Consider the following 13,749-nt stretch of genomic DNA (forward strand, 5'->3'; position numbering starts at 1 on the left):
ACACTTGCACTATCACAGTATAAAATTCATGGGAGCCTGGAAATCTCTTATCCACTGTAAGTAAAAGGTCCTCAAATGTGGGTAGACTAATAAACAATTGGCACTTTATATATCTTCATCCCTGAAATGACAGCTCAGAAGATCCTCCTTGACTGGGGAATAGCTTCAGAAGAACCTTGTGTACTTTTTCAACAACTGCTGTCCTGCCTATACCTGGTCACAGGCTGCAGAAGGCAGCAGTAGAATTTTTCTAGATCCTCTGAAGTTATGTCTCTCATCAAGTTGTATGTAATCTCATGATGAGATAGCACGTTCCATTTATCCATCAGAAACACTGGTTTCAAGTAGTGCTTCCTACCATCAAGAAGAAGGGAAAGATAAACCGATTTTTTCAAAAGCATTCAGAAACTTTTTGTATGTAAATCCAAGTTACGAGGACTAAAAAAATTACTGAAAATGCTTTTTTTCAAGTTAAAGTATGTGAAATTAGATACTAGTGGTTATTAACCCATGGGACATTGGGGGAAAAAACCAGGTAAGATTTTCATCACACTTATCCTCTTAACATGAAAATTGTTTTCAGAAATTAAAAACCATGTTTTCTGGATCTTTAAATGATACTCAGATTTAAGAGTGGCCAAGGAAGCAGTATTTTATTTAATGTTATTTAATCAACATCATGTGATGAACGTCTTTTAATCTTTTTGAGGCCAAAAGGAATTCATGGCTTCACTGATTCTAAATAGTAAATAGCAAAGCGGGAGAAATTTTTTAAGATTATATCTTTGCACAATAGCATGAATCAAAGTCAACAATGATTTAAGTTGCTAGTGAGGGAACCCCTGATGATGTGAAATCAGTTACTGAGGAGAGAAAGTAGAACCTCAGCCCCATCTGGGCCAACATATTCAAAAGCCTGGACTGGACAGAGATCATTGCTCTTCAGGGGACAAGCTGCGGTGGCTGGAAGATCAAGGTGGAAGAATAAGAATTTGAGAAACACTCACCAACAAAAAACAATAGAGTTATAGTGATGGATCAAGTGACATCACTCCCCTAAAGACAGACTTTATTTCTTAATATAAAACTACAAACCGGACAAAAATTAACATTTTTGGCCAAGTATAAATGAAAATTATGCTGGAATGAATCCTTATGCTGGGCCAAGTTAGTTACATCTTTCATGATTACCTGCCTGCTATATCTTCCTTTGCCAATTCTTTCAGTGATCTGGGGAGATATTTCCTAAGCCAGAGGGAGCAGTTAAATGTCTAGTCCCCTTTTAAAGTCACATGGAAGTACCAAGCTTCCCCAATACTTTAAAAAATGCTGTACTTGAGCTTCCTCAAATTAAAGCAGCGTTGATTTTTTTTCCGATTCAGTAAAATTAGAACACAACATTTGACATAAAGAAGAAACATTGGTTCAAAATGTGAGTTACAGACTCACAGCTAGAAAGACCTCTAAGACCAGAAGTCTAACCTTCTCTGAAGAGACATGAAAATCAGTACATTAGGAAAATGTGCTTTCAAGAGAAAATGCAGGCTATGATGTAGGATGCTCTGGCATGTGCTCTCATTAGAAGATGATGAATAACATTGGAGCCATCCTCGCCCCCCATGCCCCCCCAGTTTAATGGAATTATAGAATCATATGGGTCGTAAAAAGACCTCCGAGTTCCTAAACATATCATGCCATGTCCACTTCTAAACATGTCCCAAAAGTGCCACATCTGCATGTTTTCTGAACACTTTCAGGTATGGTGATCTAACCACTTTGTGGGCAGCCTGTTCCAATGCTTGACCCTCTTTTTAGTAAAAAATTTTTCTAATCTCCAATCTCAACCTCCCCTGGCACAACTTTCCATTTCCTCTTGTTCTGTCTCTTGTTGCCTGGCAGAAGAGGCTGACCCCACTTGGCTGCACCCTCCTGTCAGGCAGCTGCAAAGAGTGGTGAGGTCCCCCTGAGCCTCCTTTTCTCCAGGCTGAACACCCCCAGCTCCCTCAGCTGCTCCTCACAGCACTTGTGCTCCAGAGCCTTCCCCAGCTCCGTTGCCCTTCCCTGGACACGCTCCAGCCCCTCAATGTCTCTCTTGCACTGAGGGGCCCAGGACTGAGCACAGCATTTGAGGTAAAAATTATGGTAAAGCCTTCATCAAAACAGTTTAGGTTAAGAGCCAAGTTGTATGGCTTCAACTCACATCTCAAATGAAATACAGTTAATTCCTGTCGATAACAGTTTTGCTGGCAGGAGTATTTCAGAATTAACGTTTATTTCTCCAAAAAGAAGAAAAAAATTGCAGCTATTTTTTTCTGTAGCGTACAAATATTTCTTCTTATGTGTAAGAAAAACCTGTGATTATGTAGCTATGAATAAAAAGCTATTTTTATGTAATTAACTGCATAAGCTACCCTCCCTATTTAAAACTGATGAAACTGATTCTTTTTTTTATTCAGCTCTTTTTCTTCTGGAAAGAAGAAAATGAGCTGGAAAGAAAAATTTCTTTTTAAATATGCCTATTTTTTCCTTTTTCAAGATAAATATTAATAATTTAAAAAAGAGGCTAGCATTGTAGACAAGTGGGCCATCAGAAGATTACTTCTTAAAACAAAACTTTTATTTTTGTTTGCACCATTTCATTAAAATAGAATATGGGGCAAGGTTTTATAAAGTATTAGATTTTGGGGGAAAAACAAGCTGCAAGGTAATTTGTTTTCCCCACAAAGAAATGTTTGGATGAAGTTCAAATTTGAATTGAAAGAAGTAATATGTCTTGAAGTAAATGAATCAATCCAAGAAAGAGAAAAAATGTTTAATCAGAGAAGCAAAAAATGTTTAATCACACAGGCAATCTAGATTAGTTATCAAACATGATTTCTCTAGATATTCATTTAATGAGGATGAGTTTTCCCTCAGCTGGCAAACTTAGGTGATAGGATTTTGCAAGAAGATCTCTAACCACTGGGAGTATCAGAGGTGAAATGTTCACCTCAGTTAAGCAACTGGGAATTTTACGATTGATTCCATAAACCAGCTTTTTACTGTAGTCCAATCTAATTTCCATGCAATCTGTTATGCCTCTCTAAGCTTTTATCCTGAAGCAGAAAAAAAAATTCAAAGATGGCTGTATAGACTTTGTCCTTGAGAAAACCTGCCAGTGCCACAGGAACTTCCTACCACGTTTAACTTTTTAAAAAACTTCTGCAATTCTGAAAAGCTTGGAATTCTCACATGTTACTGGTATTTTTATCAGCTTTTAAAAACAGCTAAAAAAGAACTTCTGTACCAATGTGGATTCTCATTCATGTGACTATGAAAGGTAAATGCTGCATGTGGATTTTCTATGGGAGATCTTTCAAAAAGAAAGTTTTGGCAGAGTTAGGGATACGCACGTGTATGTGCATTGCCAGGCAGCTATAAATATCAGATCCATGGAGTGCACAGGACAGGAGGACAAAGGCACAAAGACTGGATGATTTATTGTAGAGCTGTAAAGTGCTTTTAAAAATGAGAAAAGATTTGTTAGTGTTCAGCAAATGTGAAATTCATGAGGGGCTTTCTATCAAAGAAATTAGCCAAGGCACAGAGGAAAAGGAAATTTTGTAAATAAACCCAATGGAAATTTTTTTCTTGTTCTATAAAAACATTCCACTGGATTTAAATTATATGGAATTATATATTAATGAAAGTAAAATACTTTAGTGGTGCCCAAGTTTTCAGATGGAGGTATTTAAAGATTAAAGCAGTTTCCCTCTCAGAAATTTATAAATGGCCAAGCTACTTTATGTTCTTTATCAAGAAATGAGAGTTGTGAGCACTTTTAAGGAAAATACAGATACATGATCTCTATGTGAGAAATACCTGGAGCCCCTGGCTGCAAGGGATCTGTGTCAGTCATATGAGATGAGCCTCAGAGAAGGGCAGCTCCAAATCACATTGAATCAAGGGATGGAAGGGGAATTAAAAATACAAAGGTATTTTTTCTAAAGTGAGATTGTGTGAAGAGTTTTTAATCTATCTATCTAAATTGTGTCATTTAATTTTGCAGTTAAAAAGAGAAAGGTACCTCTAGTGGATAAATCAGTACACACAATTTATCACCCATTTTAAGATCTGTCTTTGGAATCTATTTTTTTTTTCTATTTCACAGACAGACAATAAAAAGCCCCAGAAATTAAAACCCTTGATTTTTTGATTGTAAGAACCAGGTGAGACAGACTCATCCACTCTCTGTGTGCCCCTGTACATACAAAGACACACATGCTTGTTTCACAGCTTCTGCAATTGGCTTGGAGGAAACTTTAATCAATGTATTAATTTGTGGAGAGAAAACCTTGCCTCCATATGAAGCACGGAGAAGAGTTGGGCAGTTGGACTTACAAGCCAGTCTTGCCTGGTCTCAATGGTCTTTTATTTTGGGCATCTCTCAGGATAACCTTCTAAAGTTAAAGTTCTGTAGCTTAGTGATCTGATATAAGACATTGTACACAAAATACTATATTAAAAAGTTTAAATTTATTTTAAAAGAAGAAAATACTGTGCATGTTAGTTAAGCTCATTCAATTCTATTTTTCCATTCAATAGGCAAGCAATGCACTATCACTTTCTGATATTGTTTCAGGAATTGTCTTTGAGCAGAAATAGTCTTTTAGAGATAATTCACAAAAATGATTTCTGGAAATGTGGCAATTAATTAAAAATGTTGTAAGTTTGTATCTTGTTTTACAATATGTTCTCACATCTGCAGCTGAACAAACAGAACTGCATTTCCCAAATTACCATTTGATCTACCACATTAAACCAAGGCTTTCATTGTACTTAGGAAGTATTTTTAAATGAGCTGGTAAGTTGCTTAGAAGTGAGTACTAGAAGGAATCCACTGCTGTGAGTAGAAAACACTCATGAATTTTCTGTGTTTGGTTTATCTGGTGTTGAACTCCAGTCAAAAGCTCCTGCACACTTTTTAGTAAGTGCTTCATCTTACACATACAGTCAAACAAAATGACCTTTGGGACAAAGGCTTACGTAGTTTTAGGGTTTCAGAATTCACTGTAGAACTGCAAGAGACAGGTTATATCCACTAGGTATAACATCCATACACAGTGGGGTAGCACTCAGAAGCCACATTGAGACAGCTGGACCATTGTGCTGAACTTTTTACAGATATCTAACAGGAGACTGGCCTTCCTGTCAAGTGCTTATAGTCCTCAATAGAACAGACAGTTTAAACCTTGAAAACTGAGACATGGGAATGCAAAGTGACTTGCTCCAGGGGATGAATTTAGTTTCAGAGATTCAGTACCCAACATGCCAGACTTCTCATTATGCAATGTCTTATTATAGAAGGACAAATGTTTGAGAGGAATAAATACTCAAGAGAGTAATGCTTGTGATTCATTGGGGTTTCTTTTGGTTTTTTGGGTTTTTTTTAAAGCTGGAAAGATCATAATGTAGTCTGTTCACCTCAACCACTAACATGGTGTTAAATTTTAGAGCAATAAGCTGGTTTGGTTAAAGTGTGATATTATTTAACCAAATATTATTATTATTTGGTTAATGCTGTGATATTATTTCTGGTTATAACACTCTAGATATGTTGCTACCTGAGATGTGATATATGCCTCCTAAATGCAAGATAATTAATTTGCTTGAAGGAGCTTGTGATCAAAAGACAGAGGTAGATGATGATTTAGAAGGTGCAGGGTCTATAAATAGAACACGAATAGGGTTTTATTGGATGTTGTTGGATGTATTAACTATATAATTTGTTAAAAACTCCTTGTTTCCCTTTTGTTAACTCCTTGTTAACCGTATTTAGAGGTATACTATTCTACTCCAAACAATTTTTAAGATAGTAGTAAACTGGTCCTAATACATCTATAATATTTTTAATCTACCCACTTTATGTAACACTGCTTTCTTTTTTATAATCCTGTCTGTCATCTTATATCAGTGATTTAGTTCAGCTCATTAAGTTTGTCTCAGTGTTGGGAATTATTCTTAATGCAAGAGCATAATTTAGTATTAAATCAGCAGTCTCAAGCTCAACTGAGGAAGAGCATATGTGTTTCAAATCTGTACTGGATTTGGATGCAAGGTAGTTTAAAACTACAGAGGGATGAATTTAGATCATTTGTCTTTTAGTTCCAGAGCTCTAACTAGCTCTGTGTCCTCTTTCCAGGAGGTGGAAGTCAGTGGAGTGATCAGGAGGTGGATCAGAGAGCAGAGAGGAGAAAGAGACTGTTGGGATGATCTGTGCAAAATGAACAGAAAGATCATTGGACATTTTAACAGGAAACACCAATCTCAAAGCTATTTTAGAAATAGTGCTTAGTCTCATCTCCAACCTCACAGTTCTTACGAATAAAGGTTTATAAATCATTAGATCTTCAGAGGTGGTTCATGTTTAGATTAAATGATTCTCCCTTCTGTGCTTAATCTCACATGTAGACCTTGCATCTCCATATGAGTAGGCTGTTCCTCTTGGAAGGAGTTCTTCAGGTCAGAAAAATTTGCACAGTATTTTTTACATCGGTGCTGGCAGGTGCACAGCAGCTGAAGAAAACAGTGTATGTGACTGTGACCCATGAAATCATGGACCACTGATGGCATTTCAGACACACCTCAAATTAAATTTTTCATGGTGGCACAAAAAAATGTGACTCCCTAAATATGCTTTTTAAATGTGTTGCTCTCTGGAGTTTACCAGATCAAAGAAGAGTAGAATAAGCTATGTTGGAAGTGACCCTCAAAGATAATCAAGTCCAAGTCCTGGCTCTGCACAGGACCATCCTCAAGAGTCACACCATGTGCCTGAGAACATTGTCCAAGTGCTCCTTGAACTCTCCTTAGGCTTGCTGCTATGACCACTTCCCTGGGGAGCCTGTTCCAGACCCCAACCACCCTTTAGATGAAGAACCTTTTTCTAATATCCACCCTAGACCTCTCCTGACACAACTTAGGCCATCATTCTGTCAGGTCCTGTCACTGGGCACCACAGAGAAGAGATCAGTGCCTGCCCTTCTTTGGCTGGGGGGAGGGGAATAGAGGGACAGCTTCTGCGAGAAGATGCCGGGGGCCACTCCTGTGTCAGACAGAGTTTTCAGCCAGCTGACCTTGTCAGTGATGCTGTGGTACCTCTGGGATAACACATTCAGTAAAGGATGAAAAACACTGCATAGGAGCAGTGAGAGAGAGGAGTGAGAATATGTGAGGGGAACAGCCTGCAGACCCCCAGGTCAGGGCACAAGGAGGGGCAGGAGGTGCTCCAGGTGTCAGACCTGAGATTCCCCCACAGCCCATGGTACAGCCCATGGGGAGGCAGCTGTGCCCCTGCAGCCCATGGTGATCCATGGGGATGCAGAGATCCACCTGCAGCCTGTGGAGGATCCCATGCCAGCAGGTGGAAGTGCCCTAAATGAAGCTGCAGCCCATGGAGAGTCCACATTGGAGCTGGCTCCTGGCAGGAGCTGTGCTCCAATGGAGAGAGGAGCCCATGCTGGAGCAAGTTCTCTAACAGGAATTGTGGCCTGTGGGGGACCCATGTTGAAGCAGTCTTTTCCTGAAGGACTACTTGGAGTGTGCCAACAAGGTAGCAGTTCTTGAATATCTGCAGCTCATGGCAAGGGCCCGTGCTGAAGAAGTTTGCAAAGGACAGTATCTCCTGGGGAGATCCAGGAGAACTGGATCCAGGACATCTGGGCTAGGTGAGCAGCCTGAGGAGGAAGGAGAGTCAGACACAAGTTGTCATTGACCAATCATAATCCCTAAACCCCGTCTGGATGTCCAAAGCATGGGAGAAAGGGAAGAGACAGCAATGAAAGACTGTCCTCATATCTGAAAACTTCCACAATGTAAACTAGTCTTGAGTCTTTCAATTTTTGCGGTTCCAGAAAAGTTTGTGTTTTTATGACAGATCAGTGTGTCTGTCAACATATCTGTAATAGCTAACTGTGCCAGTGCTTCCCACACAAGAGTTGAAAACGTAGGGGAAGGCTTTTACAATGGTCATTCCAGCACCTGTGTCCTGGAACACTCAGGGTCAGTGAGTCATGACTGATGAAGGTTCTATCATGTTACTTTAGTGTTAGGCTGCAGGTCTTCCAGGTTCCTACATATATGGTTCCTACACCTGGTGGCTGTTTGCTGCTGAGCAAAACTAACGTTGTTGTCAATCCAGCTGTAGCCTACTTTCTCTCTGTAAACATATTGTTTAGAGGATATAAACTATTTGGGCATAAGTTGGGAATAAGACATTGTTGGAATTTTTTGATTTTTGTTTTTCAAGATAAGATTTGGGTTTTAAGTGAGGGACATATCTTTAGAGCTGTAGCAGGAACTTTGGAAAGTATTTCCCTTACAGAGAAAGAAGACCACATGACTTTTCCGTGTGTCTCAGTAAACCCTTCAGTATATGCAGTTTTTGCCATTTTGGTGTTATGATATCATTTCTTAACTGAAGGTCCTGTGGGTCATCTAATCTTTTAAAGTGATTTTACTATCATGTAGTACAAACAGCTAGAATAGAACACATCTAATTCGTATTACAACTACTTCAATAATGCTACCTTGGCAATTTAGGGTACCATGCAATGTTTTTTCTGGAGTCCATTCCAAGGGGAACAGGCTGGGTGGAGAAAGGATCAAGAGTAGCCCTGGGGGAAAGCCTTGGAGGTGGTGGTGGATGAGAAGCTCAGCATGTCTCAGCAATGAGTACTCACAGCTCAGAAAACCATTGGTATCCTGGGCTGCATCCAAAGCAGCATGGACAGCAGGGCCAGGGAGGGGATTCTGCCCCTCTACTCTGCTCAGATGCCACCTGGAATCTGCCACCTGGAATCCTGCATCCAGGTCTGGGGTCTCCAGCACAACAAGGAGCCAGTTGGAGCCAGTCCAGAGGTGAGACACTTGTTCCCAGGGCTGGAGCACCATTCCTGTGAAGACAGACTGAGAGAACCAGGTTTCAGGCATAATTGCAGCCTTCCAGTACCTGAAGGGAGCCTACAAGGTAGATGGAGAGAGTCTGTTTACAAGAGCATGTAGTGGCAGGACAAGGGGGAATGACATTAAACTTTAAGAGGACAGGTTTAGATTAGATATTGGGAAGAAATTCTTCACTGTGACAGTGGTGAGGCACTGGAAAAGTTTGCCCAAAGGGTTTGTGGCCTCCCTGTTCCTGGAGATGTTCAAGACTGGGCAGAATAGGGCCCTGAGCAGCCTGATCTAGTGACAGGTGCCCACGACAGGGAATATTGGAACTAGATTATCTGTAATGTCTCTTTCAACCCAAACCATGCTGTGATTCTATGAGTCTGACCTCCACATTAATCTCATCTTTGGTGAGACCAATAGCATTGCAAAATCTGCAGGAGAAAATAGTATGTGAAATACAGATAGTAAGTTGTCAACTATAAAGAGGTATCTGGTTTAAAGACAAATTATTGTTCAATATTTTTCAAAATTTGCTCATAAAACTGTATTTGTCACTGCTTTGTATTTATGAGGCAAAAAGTCTTGAACAAAATTTTCTTAGAATGCTAGTATGCAACTGTTTTACCAAGCATAATTTAGTTAATTTTTAATAAGTAAAATGCCTTTAGAAGTGTAAGAGAACTGGAAAACGAATTGGCAAATTCAGGTAGTCATGTTTGCCGGGAGGCATTTTCTGAGAACAGTAGTGAGTTGGAATGCAAATCCTCGTGGCTTTGCTGATTTTGTGGTCGCTGATGATTACTGTAAAATTGATTCAGGAGTGTTGCAGCATCTCTGCATATGTTTAAGCTTCATCTCCATAGTGTCACAGGCATTTTTCCTCTCTGTGGGTTTCATACTGAGTAAGAAAAAAGTCTCATAACCCTAATCTTAGCATTTTTTCTTATCAAGGAGCAAAGAAGGACATTCTTCAGTGATTTTCCAGTCTTGATCTCAAGTATAATAGCACAAGTTTTCTTGGATTGGCTATTTCAGGACTTTAATGGTATTCAGATAATGTTTTATCATATTTGGATTTAGACTGGGGCAAAGATAGTTTGCTTTGAACATGAAGAATTATTATTCTGTTACTCTAAGTACTTCAGGGTCGTATTATGTTATTTAATGAAATTTCAAGTTTGACTTTTTTCTCCATCCTGAGAATGAATTTGAGCTTTAACTCCTCTAAGTGTACCATTTCACAGCTTGTCATTGATTTCTTGAATTTTTCATCATGTGGATTCCTACTGTAAGGACCATGAGTTACAAAAAGTACTCTGTGCCCCGTAAAACTGCAAAGAAGTACAACAGCAATGAGCCTTAGGAAGAATTTTGTCTAAACAAGAAACATATAAAGTAACTACCTCTTACATGAGGGTTGTGTTCAATTATTTCAGTTGTCAGAGTTAATTGAACTGTGTTTAAAAATAGAGAAAGCCTGCCATATTTTCACAGAAATCCTTGTAAAATATGAAGAAATCCCTTTGCAGAGGAAAGTAACATACAGGACGGGACTCAATGAATGATTATAGAAGGAAGATATGAGAAACAACTGTTTGGAAAGGATTATTAATAAGAAAGATTATGTTTAAAAAAAAAGAGATATAAAGGACATTTGCTGCAGAAATGAAAGCTTAAGTTAGAGCTTCCACTGAAAAATGACACTTTTAAAGAACATTAAAATAACAGTAGAAGTTCATTTACATATTTTAATAAAAATACAGGAAATAGGAAAATAAGCAAAGCTGTTCTATATTGGTGATGTAACAGAAAAGCAGGAAAATCTAGCTGGGGATTTAAAACTAAGAGATATTTTACATCCACGAGAATGTTGATCTTAAAAGAGGTGTGATGACTAATGGGAACAGAGAAGTCACATCTTTCTTCCCTGGTTCTTCAAGAACTGGTTTACTGAAGGGCGGATGCAATAACAAGTGCCTCTGACTAGATCTGTAATGGGTATGATCAGTGAAGTTATAGAACAGATTTTGATGGAAAGAAAGCTTTAAAATATGGATATAGATTGAAAATGGCATAAAATGCAACCAGAAGTTACTAAGGTAGACAGTATAGGATTGATCTCTATCTTCCAGTTGCCAAGAGAATGTAATAAAATAGACATGGTCTTAAGAGAACTGATTTCTGGAAATGGAGACAAACAGAGTCAAAAGGCAAGCATGAAACTGTGGAGAAGATGGCAAAAAATTTTGGTAGAAGAGGAGGTACCAGGCTGGAGAAGAACAATTACAGGAGAAAGATCTTAACTGTCTAATTTTACAATAGACACAGAGATAAAAAGTCAAGGTACCAATATGGAATTTGCTGGAGAGGCAGATAAGTGCATCAAGCAGAGCAGACTAACACTGTAAGCAGAGAAGTAAATAATTTTAAAGGAGTTCAGAACTATGTGGGGCATGATGGAAAACAAATAAGAGTGACTGATGAAAACACTCTGCTATAAGCAGAAACTCATCATTTGCAAATGGCCCAGAAGGAAGAAGAAGCAGACTTTTAATCCCTACATGATCATCAGCCATCACTGAGGTTCAGATTTTAGAAAAGCACAGTGTCATCTTAGGATATGTCAGAAAAGATACTGTATGGTTGAGATGGGGAAATGATGTAAAAAAAAAAAAAAGCAGGAAACCTTTAACTGAAATTCTCAACATGTCAGTCATCTGTGTTCAAGCCAGATGCAATGGAGCTGGGAAAGCAGAGAGCAATGCTCCCTGTGATGATTAGTAGAATGACAAGCCAATCATTTGAGGGGTCTATGGGAATCTGTTTTGTGTGGTCCAGCAAAAAAAAATGCTAAGAGGGTTTGTAAGAGATGTGTATATTGAAGGTGAACTTATTGAAGGTGAACTGAAGGAAGAAAGCTTTTGAAAAAGCTCTATTTATGTAAAATCTGACTTTAAAAATCATTAGGATGGGAGCCATAACAGTGGAGGAGAACATAAAATCACAAAACTGCCCTCAAGTCTCTTACTCCAGTTCTGGCATCAGAACTGGGTAAATCACCCAAGTCTCGGGAGAAAAATGCACAATTTTTTCAGCTCTTTATGCAATAAATGTAATATGAAAAAGTTAAAGCTGGAGTGGTTTGAATTTGGTAAGGGTGTACATTGTTCCCTGAGTGTGCTGCATGTGCAGAATGACTGTGAACTCCCAGCTAGTGGGAGGGTGCCTTGAGTTTTGCTATGTTTAGGCAACATGTAAGAATGGACTCTGAGAAGAGGGCATCTGGAACAGGAGAGCATGGGAAATAGTGAGAGGAAAGCATAGAAAATATGATGATCCCCTAACTGACTGTTCCTTTCTCCATTTTCTGTGTGTCTGGGAGAGGTAACACCATTAATGATCACACAATTTCTAATAACTTGGTTTGTGCTTCAAAAAATGGGATGTTTTTCATTAGACTCTTTATGAATTGATAAGAATGCAGTAGATGCTCAAGAAAATACCCATATGCTTCCTTTTTTGTGCAGAGATCAGTGAAGTCCTTACCCAGTATGATGAAATCAATAGAAGTCTCTCCCTGTGTGTTCAGTGAGTTCAAGAGCAAATCAAAACTCAGAATATATGTTCAGGTCATTTGTTTTCTGGTTTCCAGTTAGCACAGAGTAGAAATAAAAGGGTTGGGACAAAAGTCAGATCACATTGATTTACTATATTTTACTTAAACTGCCCTCTTAAAGTCAAGGATATTATTCATGAAGCAGGTTTTACTCAATGTCTCTAGAAGTGTTTTAATGTACCACAAGGGCTTCCTGTTTAAAAGGGAGCAAAGGTTCTACATCATAACAATTCAAAATGTCCAAATTTCACTTACAAGGTCAGTGACATTTTTTGATAATTTTCACATTTTAGAATGTGAACATTTTTCAGTTCAAGGTAATGGAAATGCTCAGTGCCTGATACTATGCAGAGCTATGGCTAAAACAGTATATGTTGATTTTTTTCACTGGTATGCAAAAACACATGTTACTTATCTTACATTTTGTTTTAGAGTAAAACCACTATGGATGCTTTAGTGTTCTATGAACAGGATCGGAAAGTCACAAAATGTTATTTAGTGATTTATTAATTTATTGGTTTCCATAATAAAACATGAAAATTGAGTGTAACTGCACAAGCAGAATTGCAAATCTTCAAATTAGAAATTTGAGGATGTTGGAATGTGTAAGCACTTGTCTACATATTTTGTCACTAAAACTCTGTTTGTTTACTTGTTTGTCTCTTTCAGTTTGCTCCCAGTATTCTAGAGGAGTTTTTGCCATTTTTGGACTGTATGATAAGAGATCAGTACATACCTTGACCTCATTCTGCAGCGCCTTGCACATCTCGCTGATCACGCCGAGTTTCCCCACGGAGGGCGAGAGCCAGTTTGTGCTGCAGCTGCGGCCGTCCCTGCGGGGAGCCCTCCTGAGCTTGCTGGATCACTACGAATGGAACCGCTTCGTTTTCCTCTACGACACAGATCGAGGTAAGCTGGGACCCAGCTTTCTTATCTGCATCGTTCTAATCACTTTTGCAAGGGCTGTGGAACTTCCATGTCCCATTGAGAGCTTGGGGAGCCAAAGTTTAGAGGGCCTTTGAGGTGAAATACCTCTAACTGAGTAGCTGTGTGGCTGAAGGAAGAGCTCCTTAGTCTGCAAAAATTGGGTATTGGATTCACATAGAATGTAATCGACCAGCCAAAGCCTGTGCTTTAAGCCTAGAATACTAAAATCTTTAAACCAATGGTAGTGAAACAAAAATACAGTTCAATAAGCAGAA

At 38.8% G+C, this 13,749-nt stretch overlaps 1 protein-coding gene across 10 annotated transcripts in view; it reads left to right on the forward strand.

Annotated features, from left to right (window-relative positions):
- Positions 1–13,749, forward strand: part of GRIA4 (glutamate ionotropic receptor AMPA type subunit 4) — a 215,252-nt gene that overhangs the window by 57,770 nt on the left and 143,733 nt on the right. For all 10 annotated transcript variants that reach the window (XR_010783133.1, XM_066544745.1, XM_066544746.1 and 7 more), the window contains exon 3: positions 13,217–13,456. Coding sequence is in view for 9 of the 10 variants with exons in the window: in XM_066544745.1 (XP_066400842.1) it covers positions 13,217–13,456 (240 nt within the window). In the remaining variant the exon portion in view is untranslated. The remainder of the gene's footprint in view (positions 1–13,216; positions 13,457–13,749) is intronic.

This window comes from Molothrus aeneus, chromosome 2 (genome assembly GCF_037042795.1).
Source record: "Molothrus aeneus isolate 106 chromosome 2, BPBGC_Maene_1.0, whole genome shotgun sequence".
Classification (NCBI taxonomy): Eukaryota; Metazoa; Chordata; class Aves; order Passeriformes; family Icteridae; genus Molothrus; species Molothrus aeneus.